At 36.3% G+C, this 15,920-nt stretch overlaps 1 protein-coding gene across 4 annotated transcripts; it reads right to left on the bottom strand.

Moving 5' to 3' along the window:
- Window positions 1-2,034: 2,034 nt before the first annotated feature.
- On the bottom strand, window positions 2,035-14,976 carry LOC126975326 (putative inhibitor of apoptosis). Of its 4 annotated transcripts, none has more exons than XM_050823166.1 (3): window positions 14,962-14,976; window positions 12,030-12,091; window positions 2,035-3,843 (listed from the first exon to the last, which is right to left on the bottom strand). In XM_050823166.1, exons 2-3 carry the CDS (start codon window positions 12,076-12,078, stop codon window positions 2,768-2,770), a joined length of 1,125 nt encoding a protein of 374 aa, XP_050679123.1. In that variant the 5' UTR covers window positions 12,079-12,091; window positions 14,962-14,976; the 3' UTR covers window positions 2,035-2,767. The 4 variants fall into 4 exon arrangements, with proteins under 4 accessions (XP_050679123.1, XP_050679124.1, XP_050679127.1 ...); XM_050823167.1 differs by lacking the exon at window positions 14,962-14,976 and adding an exon at window positions 12,336-12,400; XM_050823170.1 differs by lacking the exons at window positions 12,030-12,091; window positions 14,962-14,976 and adding an exon at window positions 11,261-11,539.
- Between the last annotated feature and the right edge of the window lie 944 nt (window positions 14,977-15,920).

Here is a 15,920-nt window from a genome sequence, read left to right as displayed (position 1 = left end):
AATATAGCTTACACACCAGAATAACCAATAGGCTATAATTTATAAAACTATAGTGTGAATTATACAAAATATAAAAGAAGTGTGATTGTTACTAATGAATACAACTAGCGCCATCTCTTATCTACTAGCAAGGAAAAGATCAATACAATTTATATGGCAAAACAACGTTTACCGGGTCAGATAGTAATACAGAAATTGACAGAAACAAACTTAAAAGGAAGTAGTCAAGCGAAGTACTCACATCATACATCTAAGCTATTACCACTGTAATTCTTGTAAGCTGTTCACAACGTTGACTCACAACACGGTTCTCTTCTGCCCGCCACGTACCAATGTGGTATTGAACTCATATTATGTACGTGTTCGACGCTTCCATATTATTATTTGCAGAGGGTGGCAATACGATTGGGTCCTAGTAACACCGCGTTCAGAATTGAAATATCGTGTTCCCCCCCACTTATAGCTCGTCGTCAAGCCCTGCTGCATTTACGAACCGCAGTATCTTCTGGACGCGATTATTACAAACAGCATCTGGGAGTAGGGTATAGTTGCCAAGGATGGTGTTATGCTTATGCATTAATGTGCCGCAATTGCAGAGGAGATGAAGAGGCATTTCATCGGCCTCAAGGCGATTATATAATATTTTTTATTCTGACCACACTGAGGTGCAAGCATTCAGGCCAGTTAGCATCCTGGTAAGTATGCATAGGTTTTTCCAGCTCAATGATAGGGCTACATTCGCGTTTCTGTTATTGCTTCCATAAGGCCGGCAACGCTACTGTGATTTCTTTGGCTGTATGAGAATATGGGCCGCGGTGACCACATACCATCCAATGACGCAAGTGTACCTCGTTTGTCCTCATTGAACATAAAAATCTGTAATAATATGTACTGGACGTATTGCTAGATGTTCATTTACTTTTCGTAAAATATATCAGCTTTCAATTTGTTTTATTCAAAGTAGGAATGAGGAGAAGCGAAGAACACTACGAAAATAGGAAAAAAATAGCGATATTTTCAATTAGGTACTTTAGGTAGTGAATCTGTTTTGGGTTTCTGGTGTAGAAAAGACCAAAAACCAAATTAAACAACATTTTAATTTAACATTTCTTTTATTAATAACATCAACAGGGTGAAATAATAATAACCTATGACAAAATTGAAATGTGACTGAATAGCTCTCTCAATTAACTTTAGTGTATAAGAACTGGGTGTCTTAAATTATAATTGTATCCCTTAGTGGGGTGAAAGCTACTTGATATGGTCGGTTACATTTATACACAGTTATTGGAACAATACATTAATTATTTCCCATAATAAGTTTTTCTTATCATAAAATACATTATAATGATGAATGAATGAATGAATTACATAGCTGAATGTCTTATAAATACTACAAAGATAGGGTAGAGATTAAAATGTCGCTTCACTGTGGCAATATTATCCTATCTCAATTTTGTTAGGACTTCACTACTAATATATATTAAACTACTTTTTTACGCGGCAATTTCTTTTGTAATTGATTACGTATTTTAATAAGTATTTTTATTTACAAACAAATAATGGAAAAAACACTAGACAACTAGATTTTCTTTAATTGGTAAAATTGAGTTAATCGAGACAGGACATATTGAAAGTTCACTTAATATTTACAATTATATTTTTATTTTGATTGATTTAACGTAATGTATCAAAATTTGTTTTCATTTTAAATCAAGTATAGTGAATTTTAAATTGAGTTAACAGTAGTGCAGTGATTAATGATGTTATCTCATTATGTTAGGAAATAATCATCTCATTAGTAATTGTATGACTGTTAACAATTGTCTGCTTATCATTATGTCTACCTAATATTCAATTTCTGTATTATTGTCAATCCAATTACATATTTACATTCATAATTTAAGTCAAGTCTCAATATTGGAATACTCATAACGGTTCAATTACGAATTCGCGTTAATTAGCAATAAATTAAAATATTATCAAAATTATACATTTGCAATGTTGTCTAATGCAACAGAGTTACAAAAAGTTATACAGGAACTCGAAGATTTACAGTCAAAATAATAAGAAGGTTTAATTAATTTATAAACATATAAATATTGCTTGATTGATAAAGAAAAGACATATAAATGGAATCATTATTGTTCATTGAATTAGAATAAATACTATATTATATAATAAAATTACTTTCTTTATTCTCGGTGGGACAAAATGATAAGCTAAGTATTTACAATAGGTTATTTACACACGAATTTTTAAACAATAAATAATTTAAAATCATTTCAATGTCTACACTTAAACTTCGTTCCGTATTATGTTTGCAGTCGTAAAGGTCCTTATTTCCTTGCCCCACCGCTTTACATTTTAATATATTATTAATTGTTAAATCACAGTTTCAAGCGGTCTGACTGCGTCATTCCACGACACACGGCACGACACGATTTATCGTCAAGTTGTATTTCTGTTACCATTGACAGAACGACACACCATTCACATACGACTACGCTAGAGCCGTGTACGCATCCACTAATGTTGTTTCATTTATTTGCACTTATAGCCAATTGTCGAAACAGGCGGGAGCTGACGGCACGATACGATATCCGCTGCAGTCGTGTGTGGTGCGTGTCGCGACTGCCAGAGGCGACATTTCATGTCGTATCGTGTCGTGTGCCGCGGAACAACGACCTCGCAGAGCGTGGTTTCAGCACGCGTCTGGGCCCGCGGTGTAGTGACTAGCATCGAGTCCCAGTCCCCAGTCGCCCCCTCACGAGAAGTACAGCCGCACCGCGTTGGTGAACGTTCTGCGACACATGGGGCACTTGTCCGTCGACAGAGCGCATTTAGCACAGGCCACCACGTGACCGCACGGCACGAAACACACGTTCCTCTCCTCGGCGAAACATATCTTGCACAATTTCGTATCCTCTACTTTCTCGTCGTCTTCTGCACTCGTATTTACATTCATCGGAGGAGGTACGGGTTCGGCGGCGGCGTCCTTTTCTTTCGTCTCGTTTGAGTTGGTCGTGGTGGACGTTTCGGACACAACCTTCTGGATGTATTCACGACCTTTGACCAGTTGCACGTAGGCGCATCGGCTGAACCAGCGCGCGTGCTGTTCCCAAGGCACGTCGTCGTTCTCCCAGTCTTTCAGCCCGCCGTCGCAGTAGAAGCATTTGGTTTTATCGCCTTGGCCGGTATAAAAGAAACCGGCTTCGGATAACTCTTCTGGTTTTTGACGCATACTGCGCGGCCAATCTGTGAAGCTGCGGAGACGGGCCGCTTCTGAAGCATATCGTGAGTGAACAGGCCCGGGCATACGCAGAGGATTGAATGTAGCAGGTGCTCGAACGCCACATTCGTCCCGACCGTCAGCGACCGGCGCGTCCATCGGCACGTTGCCAGTTCCCGCCTGCCCCCTCAGGAAGGGACACTGCGGCGCCCAGCGCTGGTGATCTTTAGCAGGATCATCTCCCTCCACCCATCTCATGATTTCTACCTTGCAGAAGGCACAACGCACTTCGTCTCCACGACCGAGGTAGTAGAATCCGTTCCGGGCGAGGAGTTCTGGTGATAGGAACGAGACGGGCCATTTGTCGAACGTCTTTAGCCGTTCTTCCTCACGACGCATATCCTGAGCGTCGGGACAGAAGCTGAACGGGTCGCGGTTGTCGGTTTTGTCGGCGGACGAAGAAGGCGAAATGGCGGAAGGCGAGGTCGAAGCGGAACTCGGGTTGGATTCGCATCCTGGAGTCGGCAACACTAACTGACCGACGATAGACCGTCGCTTGAGCAGTTGGCTCACCATTTGGGTCGTCAGTGGGGAAGCTGGGTTTGCAGCCACTGGAAAGAAAGAAAAATAGACTTAATCATCATGAATATTTACGGGTGGGAGGAAGTTTAATAAATAAATTCCGGCGGTACGATTAAGTTATGCACAATGATAATAACTATTACAGAAGGTCTCGCCCTTCTATTTAAATCGTGCTACATAGCAACATTACAGAATAATATGCATTGTAAATAGATATGGTTTTAAAACAATTAACTTTCAATGAGTTCCTTTGATCAGATGTTGACGCCATCAGATCAGCTGATTATTCTCGCTATCTAATTACACGTAGATTCTAAATATCTGAGAAACTGGTTGAGCTATGGCTGTATTTAATGTTTATCACAGCATGTCTCTTAGTAGAGGCTCTGAGTACAGTTTCACATAACAACGAGTTCCCGGCGAGCTCCGTCATCGACATTCCATTCCCAGACTTCTCCTCCCCCCCACGCCCCCCACAGACCGCTGCCACTTGCGCTCAGTGCGCATGCACTCGGCTCAATCAATTTTTTTCATCTTAAATATTAAGGCCAACATAAAATTAACATTTTTCTTTATTTATTTAAACATAGAGAGTAATGTTAGGCTGAAATCTACAGAGCCTACTTAGACTTTGCTCAGACTTTACTTACGTAAAACATGGCTGAGTGTGATAACGCGAACTTGACTTTTGCATTGGGCTATCTTAACATAAGCTAAGCAAAATTTGAGCTGTGAAATGACTATAAAACCGAAATCAATGATAATGCTAATCTTACACTTAGCTTAGTTTCACGTAAGTGTAGTCTCAGCAAAGTCTCAGTACGCCCTATACATCTCTCAGTCTTGTCTGAATATTTTTTTTAACAAATTTATGTTGTTATTTAAAGAATAACACTATTAATAATTAACGACGCAAATAATTTAAGCATTGAAATACTTACGATATCATCTATATATATAGAACTACTTACAAACAATCAAAATGAGGCTGTATTGCCTTAAATGAGAACTCTTATAATTATTATTATAATAATAACATCAGTATCTAATATAACTACGACAAATTATATCTAGGAATCGTCGTGGGATAGGCTAGTATTTGTTAACTACGCCCAAAACGCACCAATAATGGCCGTAATAGCCAATCGATATAGACCGTATTTACCATTTTTCTGTTTATCCACTAGCACCGGCATGATGACAAATTATATATACAACTTATTGACACATTACACATGCACACATTTTGAACGAAAAATTGACATAAAACTGGTATAATTCGGTATATTTTTGATTTGTTTGATCAAAGACAAATGGAGTCGCGTATAGCTCGTACACACAGTGCTGCGTTGAGTATCGCCAACATTGACGTCAGATCCACGCATGCGTGCGTGCAATGTGAAGGGTTCGATTCCAGCGATGTGGGGTGCCTAATGCCCATACCAGCTGTGAGGGGTTGTTACAGTTTCGTGGACATTTATAGGCAACTACTAGAGCACCATAGCCCGTATATGTCTGCAAGTTTTTTTTTTTATGAAAATAAGGGACGAGACGAGAAGGAAGTTCATCTGATGGTTATTGATACGCCCCGCCCATTTCAATGCAGTGCTGCACAGGATAATTATTCTTCTCTTGCCCAGTAATTTCAATAGCTACGACGCCCTTCAAACCGAAACACAGTAATGCTTACACATTGCTGCTTCACGGCAGAAATAGGCGCCAAATAATAATTTGTAAAGTGGCAAAAATATTGATAACTAGTAACAGTTTATTAGTTGAGCCTCTTGAAGCATTCTCCAACGATTAACGCTCATGGTTTTATTCTAAAAAGATAAAATTATTAAGTAATTTAACACGTCGGACAAAAGAAGCATGAAGTTATAAATATTAAATAGCAGTTTAACACGTTGTTTGCACGTGAAATTGGTGAACATGGCATTGAAATTGAAATATCAATCATGTGCACCGAGAATTTTATAGTAAATCAATCATAATAATTATGACGGTAGAAGTATGTACTATGTACTATTATAGCCTGTAGTTGACAGATGATACTATATTATGGGCAATTGGGTTGACACTTGCCACCAGTGCGAGGCTCCTTTGCACAGAATGCCGGCTAGATTATGGGTACCACAACGACGCCTATTTCTGCTGTGAAGCAGTAATGTGTAAGCATTACTGTGTTTCGGTCTTAAGGGCGCCGTAGCTAGTGAAATTACTGGGCAAATGAGACTTAACATCTTGTCTCAAGGTGATGAGCGCAGTTGTAGTGCCGCTCAGAATTTTTGGGGGTTTCAAGAATCCTGAGCGGCACTGCATTGTAATGGGCAGGGCAGGGCAATCAATTACCATCAGCTGAACTTCCTGCTCGTCTTGTCCCCTATTTTCATAAAAAAAAAAAACACGCGCGTAGCTTCAATCGCTTAAGTATAGCTATGTAGTATACCTACAGCATAACTACTACAAATAAGTGAAGTACGAACTACGAAGGGCCGACGCGGGAGATGTAGTTCTCAATCAGGCATACGTCTGGCGCGACGTTGCCGCTCCGCTCATAGTCGACCGGATTTCATTCATATTTGAGACGCGGCGTTGCCGTCTTCAGCGGAAACCGCGACCACACAGAGTAAAAAAGGGCCTGAGGAATGTGGCTGCATGGCGGGGCGGGGGCGGCTCTAAGCAGTACCGAATAAAAAGTGACGGTGTGGAATGCGGACGGTACTTAGCGCTATAGCTCATATACCTAATAGCTATCAAGTTGTTTGACTCTATCTCCTTTCTTTTTTTATATATAAGAGGGGGCAAACGGGCAAGAGACTCACGGGATGGGTAGAGGTGAGGCAACCGCCCATGGACATCCGCAACATTAGGTGTCAAGAGATGCGTTGCCGGCCTTTATCATGCTCGATTACAGCAGGGCTGGGGATTTTGATGTCTGCAAGCTATTGCTCATAGATCAGTTATCTTCGTTAAATATTACAATTACTTATAAGTAAGTATCCAAGAATTTGGTAGAGCTATAGCTATTGGTTGTGTCAAATGTTGTGTTGGAATCCGAGTATATTTTCGATTACCAACGAGGAAATTTCCCCATTCACGTGGATTTCTTATAAATTTTAAATCAACAGAAAAATATTGCAACTCGATCCATATTATAGAGAGCATGGCCAAAGCATTGGTTTATACGGGTAATAAAACAAAAGAATAACTCAAGGTCCGAGACGCATGTGGCAAAGAGCAAATGAAATTCAGCATTGTGTCTTAAAAGAGAGCGGCTAGGGGCGGCGCCGACTGAGGAGAGAGGGCGTGGAGGGTAGGGGGGGGGAGGGGAGACGAAGTTCTGTTCTCATGCCTATGGGTGGTCGCCGCTCGGCTTTCGAATTCCTTCACTATAGCGCCTACGCACCACCATACATACAACTGTAACTACTTACACCGTAGTAACTTAATTACAATTTCAGACTACCCTCGATAAATTGAAGTGATGCGGGCTTGAATGGCATCCTAATGAATAGCAATATATGAATGGGAGCAGTCAATGTCGACCACGTTTCCTATACAAACAGTGTCTGTCATCATAAAAGCTTTAAAAATAAACCAACCGCGAGGCCCGGAAACGCTATCGGAGGATATGGACATCCGCCAGATGGGGAGCATTTTGAATTTTTAATTTGTAATGAATAAATGATAATTATTGATATCACTTTACTTGGCGATAACCGTACTTCCACGCTAATTTCAAAGTGACATTGACATTCTAAGTTTTTTATAAATTTAGAATCAGTCTATCACTTACACATTATAAAACAAAGTACTCCGACACGTCTGTCTGTCTGTTAGCGATAAACTCACAACTACTGCACCGATTTTCATGGATAGCGTAGTTCTCGAGGAAGGTTTTATTACATAAAATATAATTTGTTAGTTTTTGTATACATTTTAGTATTTATTGGAGTTAAAAAAATAAGCCGCCTTTGAGCTTTCAACGAAAACGTTGTCTACACGCTTTGAGATATATTTTTTTTTTTTGTGGAATTGAGAATCTTATATAATTCTACAGAAAAGTCTATGATGGCATATGTCTATCTCTTAAGGGTAACATACTATATGCATTTTAAAACTTTAAAAAATTGACATTAATAAAGCGGTATTGTAGAAGCTGTCTACACAAATACGATATTAAACCTTAACTTTTTTTATTACTACATATTAAAATAAAAGCATTCAGAAATACGTTTTTGTTTCATTTTTAACTCAATAACTTTGATTACAATTTTCTGATGGCTTTAGACTACATTATTCCCGAATCATTTTTTTTTTCTATTGAAAGGACAGCGTCTGTAGGGTCAGCTAGTATTATAAATTAGATTTTGTTTTATTATGAATAAAAATATTTAAATGTACCACCTACATTGTCTAATATAGTAATAGAAACATTCAAAGTGAATATGATATTAATATATATATTATGAATAATTATTAATATATATATATATATATATATATTTAAAATGTAGGAATGTAACTTATGACGTAATTATTACAACTCTAAGAATACAGAAGACAGCTAGAGTTAGTCATTGTCAAACTTCATGTAAAGTTGCTTCCTATCAGAATTCGTCTCAATTAGGACACTTTCGAGTTTCGCAATTATATTATTACTAACGCGTGAGGTATTAATATCTACCCCTTCAATAATGTTATATAATATCAAACATATAAGCCATATCGTTAACGTCAGTAAAAAAAAACTATCTTGAATAGTTCTATAGCTCTTCTAGGGTCTATAGTCTATACCCTCCGGGTATATAATTCAGAGTTACGAAAGTGGATAATGCTGGATGGATCTTGTGTAGAAAGCCGCTAGCCCCGCTAACAACAAGGCGGTTTGTATAATGGTACTCCCACGAGATAGCTGGGGGCGACTGCATTCCACGATCAATTTCCTAGGCGCGTTCCCACAATGCGGCTACGATATAGGTACCTATATAATAATATACACAATGCTTATGAATTACAGACTAGTTTCATGGTCTTTTGATTTAGATTTTTAACCGACTTGGAAAAAAGTAGGAGGTAATCAATTTGTGTTTTTTATGTTTGTTACCTTGTATCTCCGTATATGGACCGGTTGCAATATTTTTGTTTGAAAAGGTAGACATATTGATGGCGTAATAATGGTTGAATAGAAAAAAAACGAGCTATACGTGTTCAGCATCCAACTACATTATAAATCATGAAGTGCTTTTTTTTTAAAGCCTTACCTATTACACCAAACATCATGGAATTTTGTACAAAAAGTAAAAAGACAGAGTTTATTTTATCCAGCATTGCTCAATGCCCAGGAAATGTGATGTAAGTTATTACTTACTAGCTGACCCGACAGACGTTGTTCTGTTCATAATAAAAAAACTCTTGCAAATGGAATTTTGGAAAATCCGTTCTTAGCTGACCTCTACTCAGTGAAAAGAATATTCCTACCAAATTTCAAATTTTTAGCTCTAATGGTTCCAGAGATATTGTGATGAGTGACTATATACATGGAAATCTCTTATATATAGATTCCATGTTTTGAGCTGAAACATATAATGCTTCTACATACACCTAATACCTATTGATACAAAAAAAATGTCAAGTCAAACATGTCAAATTTGAAGTCAAAGTCATGCATTATGCCAATTCCATGGGTAAAGCAAATGTTTCAGCTTATGTTCCTTAGAAAGTTTAGAGTAAAATTTTTACACAACTTCATCAGTGGTGTGGAAAATAACAAAACTGAGTGTAGTTGTAGGGCTTGTGTGGGTCTCGAACTGTATCATTGAAAGCACAAGTCATTTGCTCCAAATGTTTTCCCTTCTAGTATACACATTACATTATCCACATTCTTTTGTGCACACCGAATCCAGCAAGAAGATGAAATAAACAATATTATGGCTTCATTTTTTATATTTATTTGTGTAAGTACATTTCTGCTGCCCCATAGTAGTGGGAAAGCGTTACTTATGTGTGTGACCTTTATTTTAGAGACCTCACATTAATCAAAGGAATGGTGAAGTTGAAGTACTGAAAATTATATTTGCAAATCTTTCTCAACTATCAACAGATGGCAGTAGTGGTCTTGAAGCAATATAGAGTAATATTACCTTTTACCTTATACATTTTACTATAGGTACATTAATTTACTATTATTAATAACACACAAATGTATACATTTAATAAAAAAATAATGCATTATATACTTTTTATTATGCATATAAGTTTCATAGACAATATTATAATAATATATGAGATCTAGTTTCGAAAAAGTATAATAATTTACTCATGTGAATATGCAGCCTATGGAACATTCAAGTGATGAGGTCATACAATCAAATTTTGGCCATGCACAAAACAGACAAGAGGCCCGGTCGGGTAGAAATATTATACAAGGCCAATTGCCAACACAAAAACTAGTTGTAATGTTAAAAAACAACACCAAGACGAGATTTAAAGTACCTATGCTATATTGAATGATAGATGTCTGTTGTATGTATTGTAATAAGTAGTAACATAGAATAATATGGTTGTTATTAGTAAGAAGTGTTGTTTTATATTTATGATTAAAATGGGCCTCAATTTTTCTACAATAAAATATATAATTTTTTTACTGGTCAGTTTTCTACCCATACAAATAGATGATATTAATTTGCATTAATAATTTGTCAACTAACTAATTGGTTTTTCAGGGCAATGAAATGATTTAATGAAAAGAATATCATTTACTAAAACAGTACCTACAGTAAAGCACCTAATTAAACATTATAAAAGAAATACCTAAAATCTTTTACAGATGGCGCTGTACTTTGCATTTCTTACTTGTTACTGTAAATTAAATCAATGGTAATTAATTACAATCCAATCTTTTGTTTGAAACATTATCATTATAAATAAATTATTCTTCCCTACTGATACTAAGAAAATTTAAGAAAAACTAGCATGAACATCATAAACTAAGAAAATCGTAAATTGTCTGTGATAACCAGCAAAGGACAAAACGGTTTGGCATTCCAATCAAACAGCTGTTTCTGTAGGCTGCAGCTACGATACTCATCTACAAATTGATAGTGAAATATTTTTTATTTAAATATTAAGATTACTTATGTAGGTACTTTCTTCATTATAAATGAGAATAGCAGTTGACTACTAATATTTAAAACAAAGGGAACAATAATCTGGAAATCCCCCACATACCTATTACATTATTCTAGTTACTAATTAAAATCTACCTATTAACAAACTAATAATTATCCTATAATTGTAAATCTAATTAACATTATACAGACTAAATATGGAGAATGACTGGTGATAAAATATAACCACGAGGAAAGTCAACAAATTAACATGACGTCGCCCTCGTTCCAAATCAGTATTGGTACGAAGAGGTTATGTAAGAAAAATATTCACCTCTCAAAGAATCCATTTGTAATCCGAGTTATATCACTTTATATATATCATATAATCAATCAATATCCAAGCCAAAACTGTTATTGTCTTCACTCTCACTATATTACACAAAACAACACACTATACTTGATCCATGAGCGCGAAACTCGCAACTGTCGGTGGATTGTGGAATGGCTGAGCGGGTGGCGCTCGGAACACTTCGATACGTGCGTCACGCGCTGACGTTCTGAAATTGTCCCTACTCTCTGTATTCGCGCGACGGGCAGCGAGCAGGCTGTGCGAGTGGTGTGGTTTGCGTTTGTACTTGGTGGCAATGGCGCGTGGTTGGTCTGTAGGGCGTAGTCGTTTGGCGCTTACTTTGAATAGTGAAAACCTAATATATTATCTGGGCTTTACTTACGAATTACGATAGCGTGGTTGTTTCTAAAAAGCATAGGCACCTTATCGAGTTACTATCGCAGCTAATCTTGCTATATTACAACACTATCAGCTTATGGCTAGTCTTATTATTTTTTATTTATTTGAAATGTTTATTGCTATGCTTTGCTTCCCGCGCGGAAATTTTCTAGTATCTAAAATTATTGTCTACAACATTTTTTATGTACGTAGTTTTAGTATAGAGGTAAAATATAATTATAAAGTAAATTATATATTTATCATATTATAGGTAATAATTAAATAAGTAAATGACTGTTATAATAATTTGATACCTTGAGTTCTTTTTTTAGTGAGTCCTTGATTAAATTAATAAAATATTTTTTATACTCACACGTTGATGGTCCTGCTGTTTCATCATTATTATGTAACTTCTCATCCATTTACTTTTTTACTCTGAAATTTCAAAACATAGGTCAGATGAGAATCGATCAATTGTTCAAGTTTTAACGGGCCTCAAGATATTGGCGCACCCACTAGTGAAACTTAGTAAAGATTCAGACAGAAAAATGAAAATAATACTCTGTGACGCTCCTGAAATATAAGTTTCTCTTGTACCAACTAATTATTTATCGTATAGATATATAACCTATATAATAATATAAATATTATATATCCTATATATTTAACAATATTTCACCTGTTTTACTGAATATAATAATCACAAACACGATTGTCGCTTGGACGCGAATAGTACACTGAGATTATAAATGACGATAAATCGTTACGTAAAATGTAACATGTACCTACCTATCGCATTGTTTACACAATACATACTCGTCAATGCATCTACCCAAACATAATTACGATCAATGATGTAACCAAGGACATTGTTTTTTACGTTTCAAATTATCATGGGATTACGTAATTATTGGAATATCCGCGACCTACCAACGAAACGTACAAATTTGGCATAAAAGTGTTATAAAACCCATCGTATTGTTTAAAAATACTAAGTAGATACCGTTGGCTATATATGTATATATATCTAACGAATATAAATAATTTAGTATATAATATGTTCCTACTACTAATTGAACCTACTCCTTGAATCACATCACTGCGTTACTTGTGGTTTAGCTATTAGCACATCGCACATAATTAGGAAAAGGTAAACCTAAAATCGTCAGATTTACATATTTTGTAAAGTAAAAACTTATTATAGTGTCTATAACTTTTTATATTATGAAGTTTGAAAAAGAAGATACCTAAATAATTTAATAAATGTTTTAGTTTGATATAGCTCAGCAGATGAAAAGAAATTGAACTAATTGAACATTATTACTAAGTTTGCTTAATATGAATAAAAAATTTTTGAACTGACGTAATATTTTCAAGATGACACGAAACTATCTATTGCAAATACGAGTAAGTAATTATTACAATTCTATGCACCAAAATTGCATATCATCAGTGTTTAAAAATAGGTAAGTAATGAATTATTTTTATGATCCCCTCCAAATATCTTAAATAATATTAATATCTTTAATAATATAAGTACCATAACACAGAAATCCCTTAATTATGTATCGCAAGAGATTGTAGTCCGGGTTACTTTTTATACTCTTTGTACCGAAATCTACAGCCTGTTGCTTGATGAATATTATAATAAAAAAAAATACAAGTTTGGCTATGGCGTATGTCGCAACAAACGCAGGTGTTGACGCAGCTTGCCGTATCGGCGTGCGCGGGCGTCAGCTGCTATTTCACGTGCTTGGCAGCTGCTCAAAACATCCCCAAACCATAGGGCCTTAAAAGAGACAATGAATCGAACGATCTACAAGAAAAAACTTTATAACAAATCCAGGATATAACAAAGAAAATTGATAATAAAAACTTGTTTGATTGTTTTTCGAATTTGTTTTTCTATTAATTTGTATATTTCAATATATGTATTAACTATTGATTGTTGGAATTATATTATTCAATTTATTTAGATTCAAACATACAATATTGTGAATATAACTCGGCTTGTATTAAAAAACTCTTCTTCTTCAAGATGTGAGTACCTATTGACAAAGTAAGGTTAAAGGGGATGAACATAAGCTACATCTTAGATTAAGGATTGGTCTCCGCTGCGCTTCAAATAGATACCGCACTACTCAGAACAATAGCTTCTTTATTGGCAACTATTAGATGCTTGTGTGCGTGGCATCTTGACACTCAATTTCAAATTTTGTAACATACGCTTCGTGTTATTTTACATTGAAATTAATAAAATACAAAATACTTAGTGATGATATGTGATCCCAGTGTCTTTCTTATTTCTTGTAGTTATTATTAAAAAAGAGTTTTACTACGAAACTTGGCATTTTAGTTTCAATTATTAGCAAAGTTTAACAGAACATGTGGCACGTCTACGTCACACATAGTTCGAGTACGCCGATGGGCTTAGTAAAAGTTGCCACACTTAGCGACTGCGCCTGCTGTATCTAGTTGGAGCGCAGCGGAGACCAATCCTTAATCTAAGAGCTACATATTATAAATTGAAAATGTTATTATAATAATATAAACAACCAAAAACCAAAATGTAAGAGCACCTACCTAATCATACAGGTCGTTACTCATAATCGTTTTGTGATAAAATTTATTGATCGATTCACCAAGATCTAGTATTTTTATGAAAAGTAATCTATTAGCAATGAGCACCAAGCGAAGCGTTTTTACTAAATACCTACCTACCCCATGAATTCAGGATGTATTCAATTATATAACAAAAGAACTGATATTGAGAGAAATTATGTGTTGTTAAGACCACACGACGGAGTGCAAGCTTCATCAAGTCGTAATAATCCGAAAAGCTACTCGAGCTGACTTTTTCCGAACGAGCTTTACATAGCTGTGCGTGACGGCTCAGTCTCATTTAGTAACCACAAAATAATGTGATTAGGGCTCCTTAAGGAGATTTCTCTACAAAATTGTACTTTGTTATACTGTTGCATTTAGGGCGAGTCCTGATGGTAAGTGATCACCATAGCCGATCCTCTCTTGCAACACCGGAGGAATCACAGGTGCTACCCATTTGAAGGAACGCATTTCCTTTTCAGGATTTTCTTTAAATAGCGTTGGAATAAGTATACAAATTTAAGTTTAAATATCGAACTTGAATCACCGCGGAACGATCTTCGTTCCAAGATTTTGTTGGCGATGCTCATAATTAATGTTTATTGATAAAATTAATCGATCGATCCATCTAGTAACTTCTACGATGACTTTAATCATACAGTCGTTAGTATAACATTAAATATAAATAAAATTTAACTCACGTGCACTGCGGACGGCATACAAAATGCGTTGTATAAAATGGTATTATTCCACCTCGCCCACTGCACTGCAGTGTGTAGGCTGCGGGCAATCGATTTGCCTATTATGTTTCACGTTTACCACCACGTTTCCTTAATTGGTGATTCAGAGAACTACCTAGTTACCGTCTATTTACGTCAATGCTGATTGTCCTCAAATTCATCGGCGTCATCGTGTGAGGGGTCATTCCTTTGGCGAAGGTAGCGATAATATATATTTTTTTATAAGAATAAGGGATGAGACGAGTAGGACGTTCAGCTGTTGGCAATTGATACGGCCTGCCTATTAATATGCAGTGCCGCTCAGGATTCTTGGAAACCCAAAAAATTCTGAGCGGCTCTACAATTGCCTTGAGACATCATATGTCTATTAAGTCTCATTTCCCTAGCTACGGCGCCCTTCTGACCGAAACACAGTAAAGCTTACACACTACTGCTTCACATCAGAAGAATAACACATAATTTAGCTGACATCCTGGGCGAAGAGGCCTCCCACTGGTATAAGTTTTTATCCAAACTTTAATTTCTCTTGTTACTTCTCTCGTATCAATCATGCTTGTTTAATGTTATAGTAACTCCATTGATTTTCATTGTACTACTCAAGTAAAATTCGAAAACTTCTAACCCCCTTATTCATAATGGTCCGATAACTTTCAACAGCCGCTTAGGAGTGTTTTTTCTCATTCTGACTTAGGTCAATAGAAGAAGACAGAGTGAGAATTAGCAATGCTTTAAGTTAGCAGACTATTATGAATAAGGGCGTAAATGTTTTTATACCAAAAAAGTAACGATGACTTTCCGGTGATAAAATATGTAAATGAATAAATTGTCTTGACTCTGCTTACCTACTGTTACTTAGAACCCTGTACCTATCTGCGTGGACCAGCTTCATTTTACCCAATTAAGCAACCTTTTCAAGAGAG

Source organism: Leptidea sinapis, chromosome 35 (genome assembly GCF_905404315.1).
Source record: "Leptidea sinapis chromosome 35, ilLepSina1.1, whole genome shotgun sequence".
In the NCBI taxonomy this organism is placed as follows: domain Eukaryota; kingdom Metazoa; phylum Arthropoda; class Insecta; order Lepidoptera; family Pieridae; genus Leptidea; species Leptidea sinapis.
The sequence above is the reverse complement of the archived record's forward strand: the minus strand, read 5'-3'. Positions and strand labels throughout refer to the sequence as shown.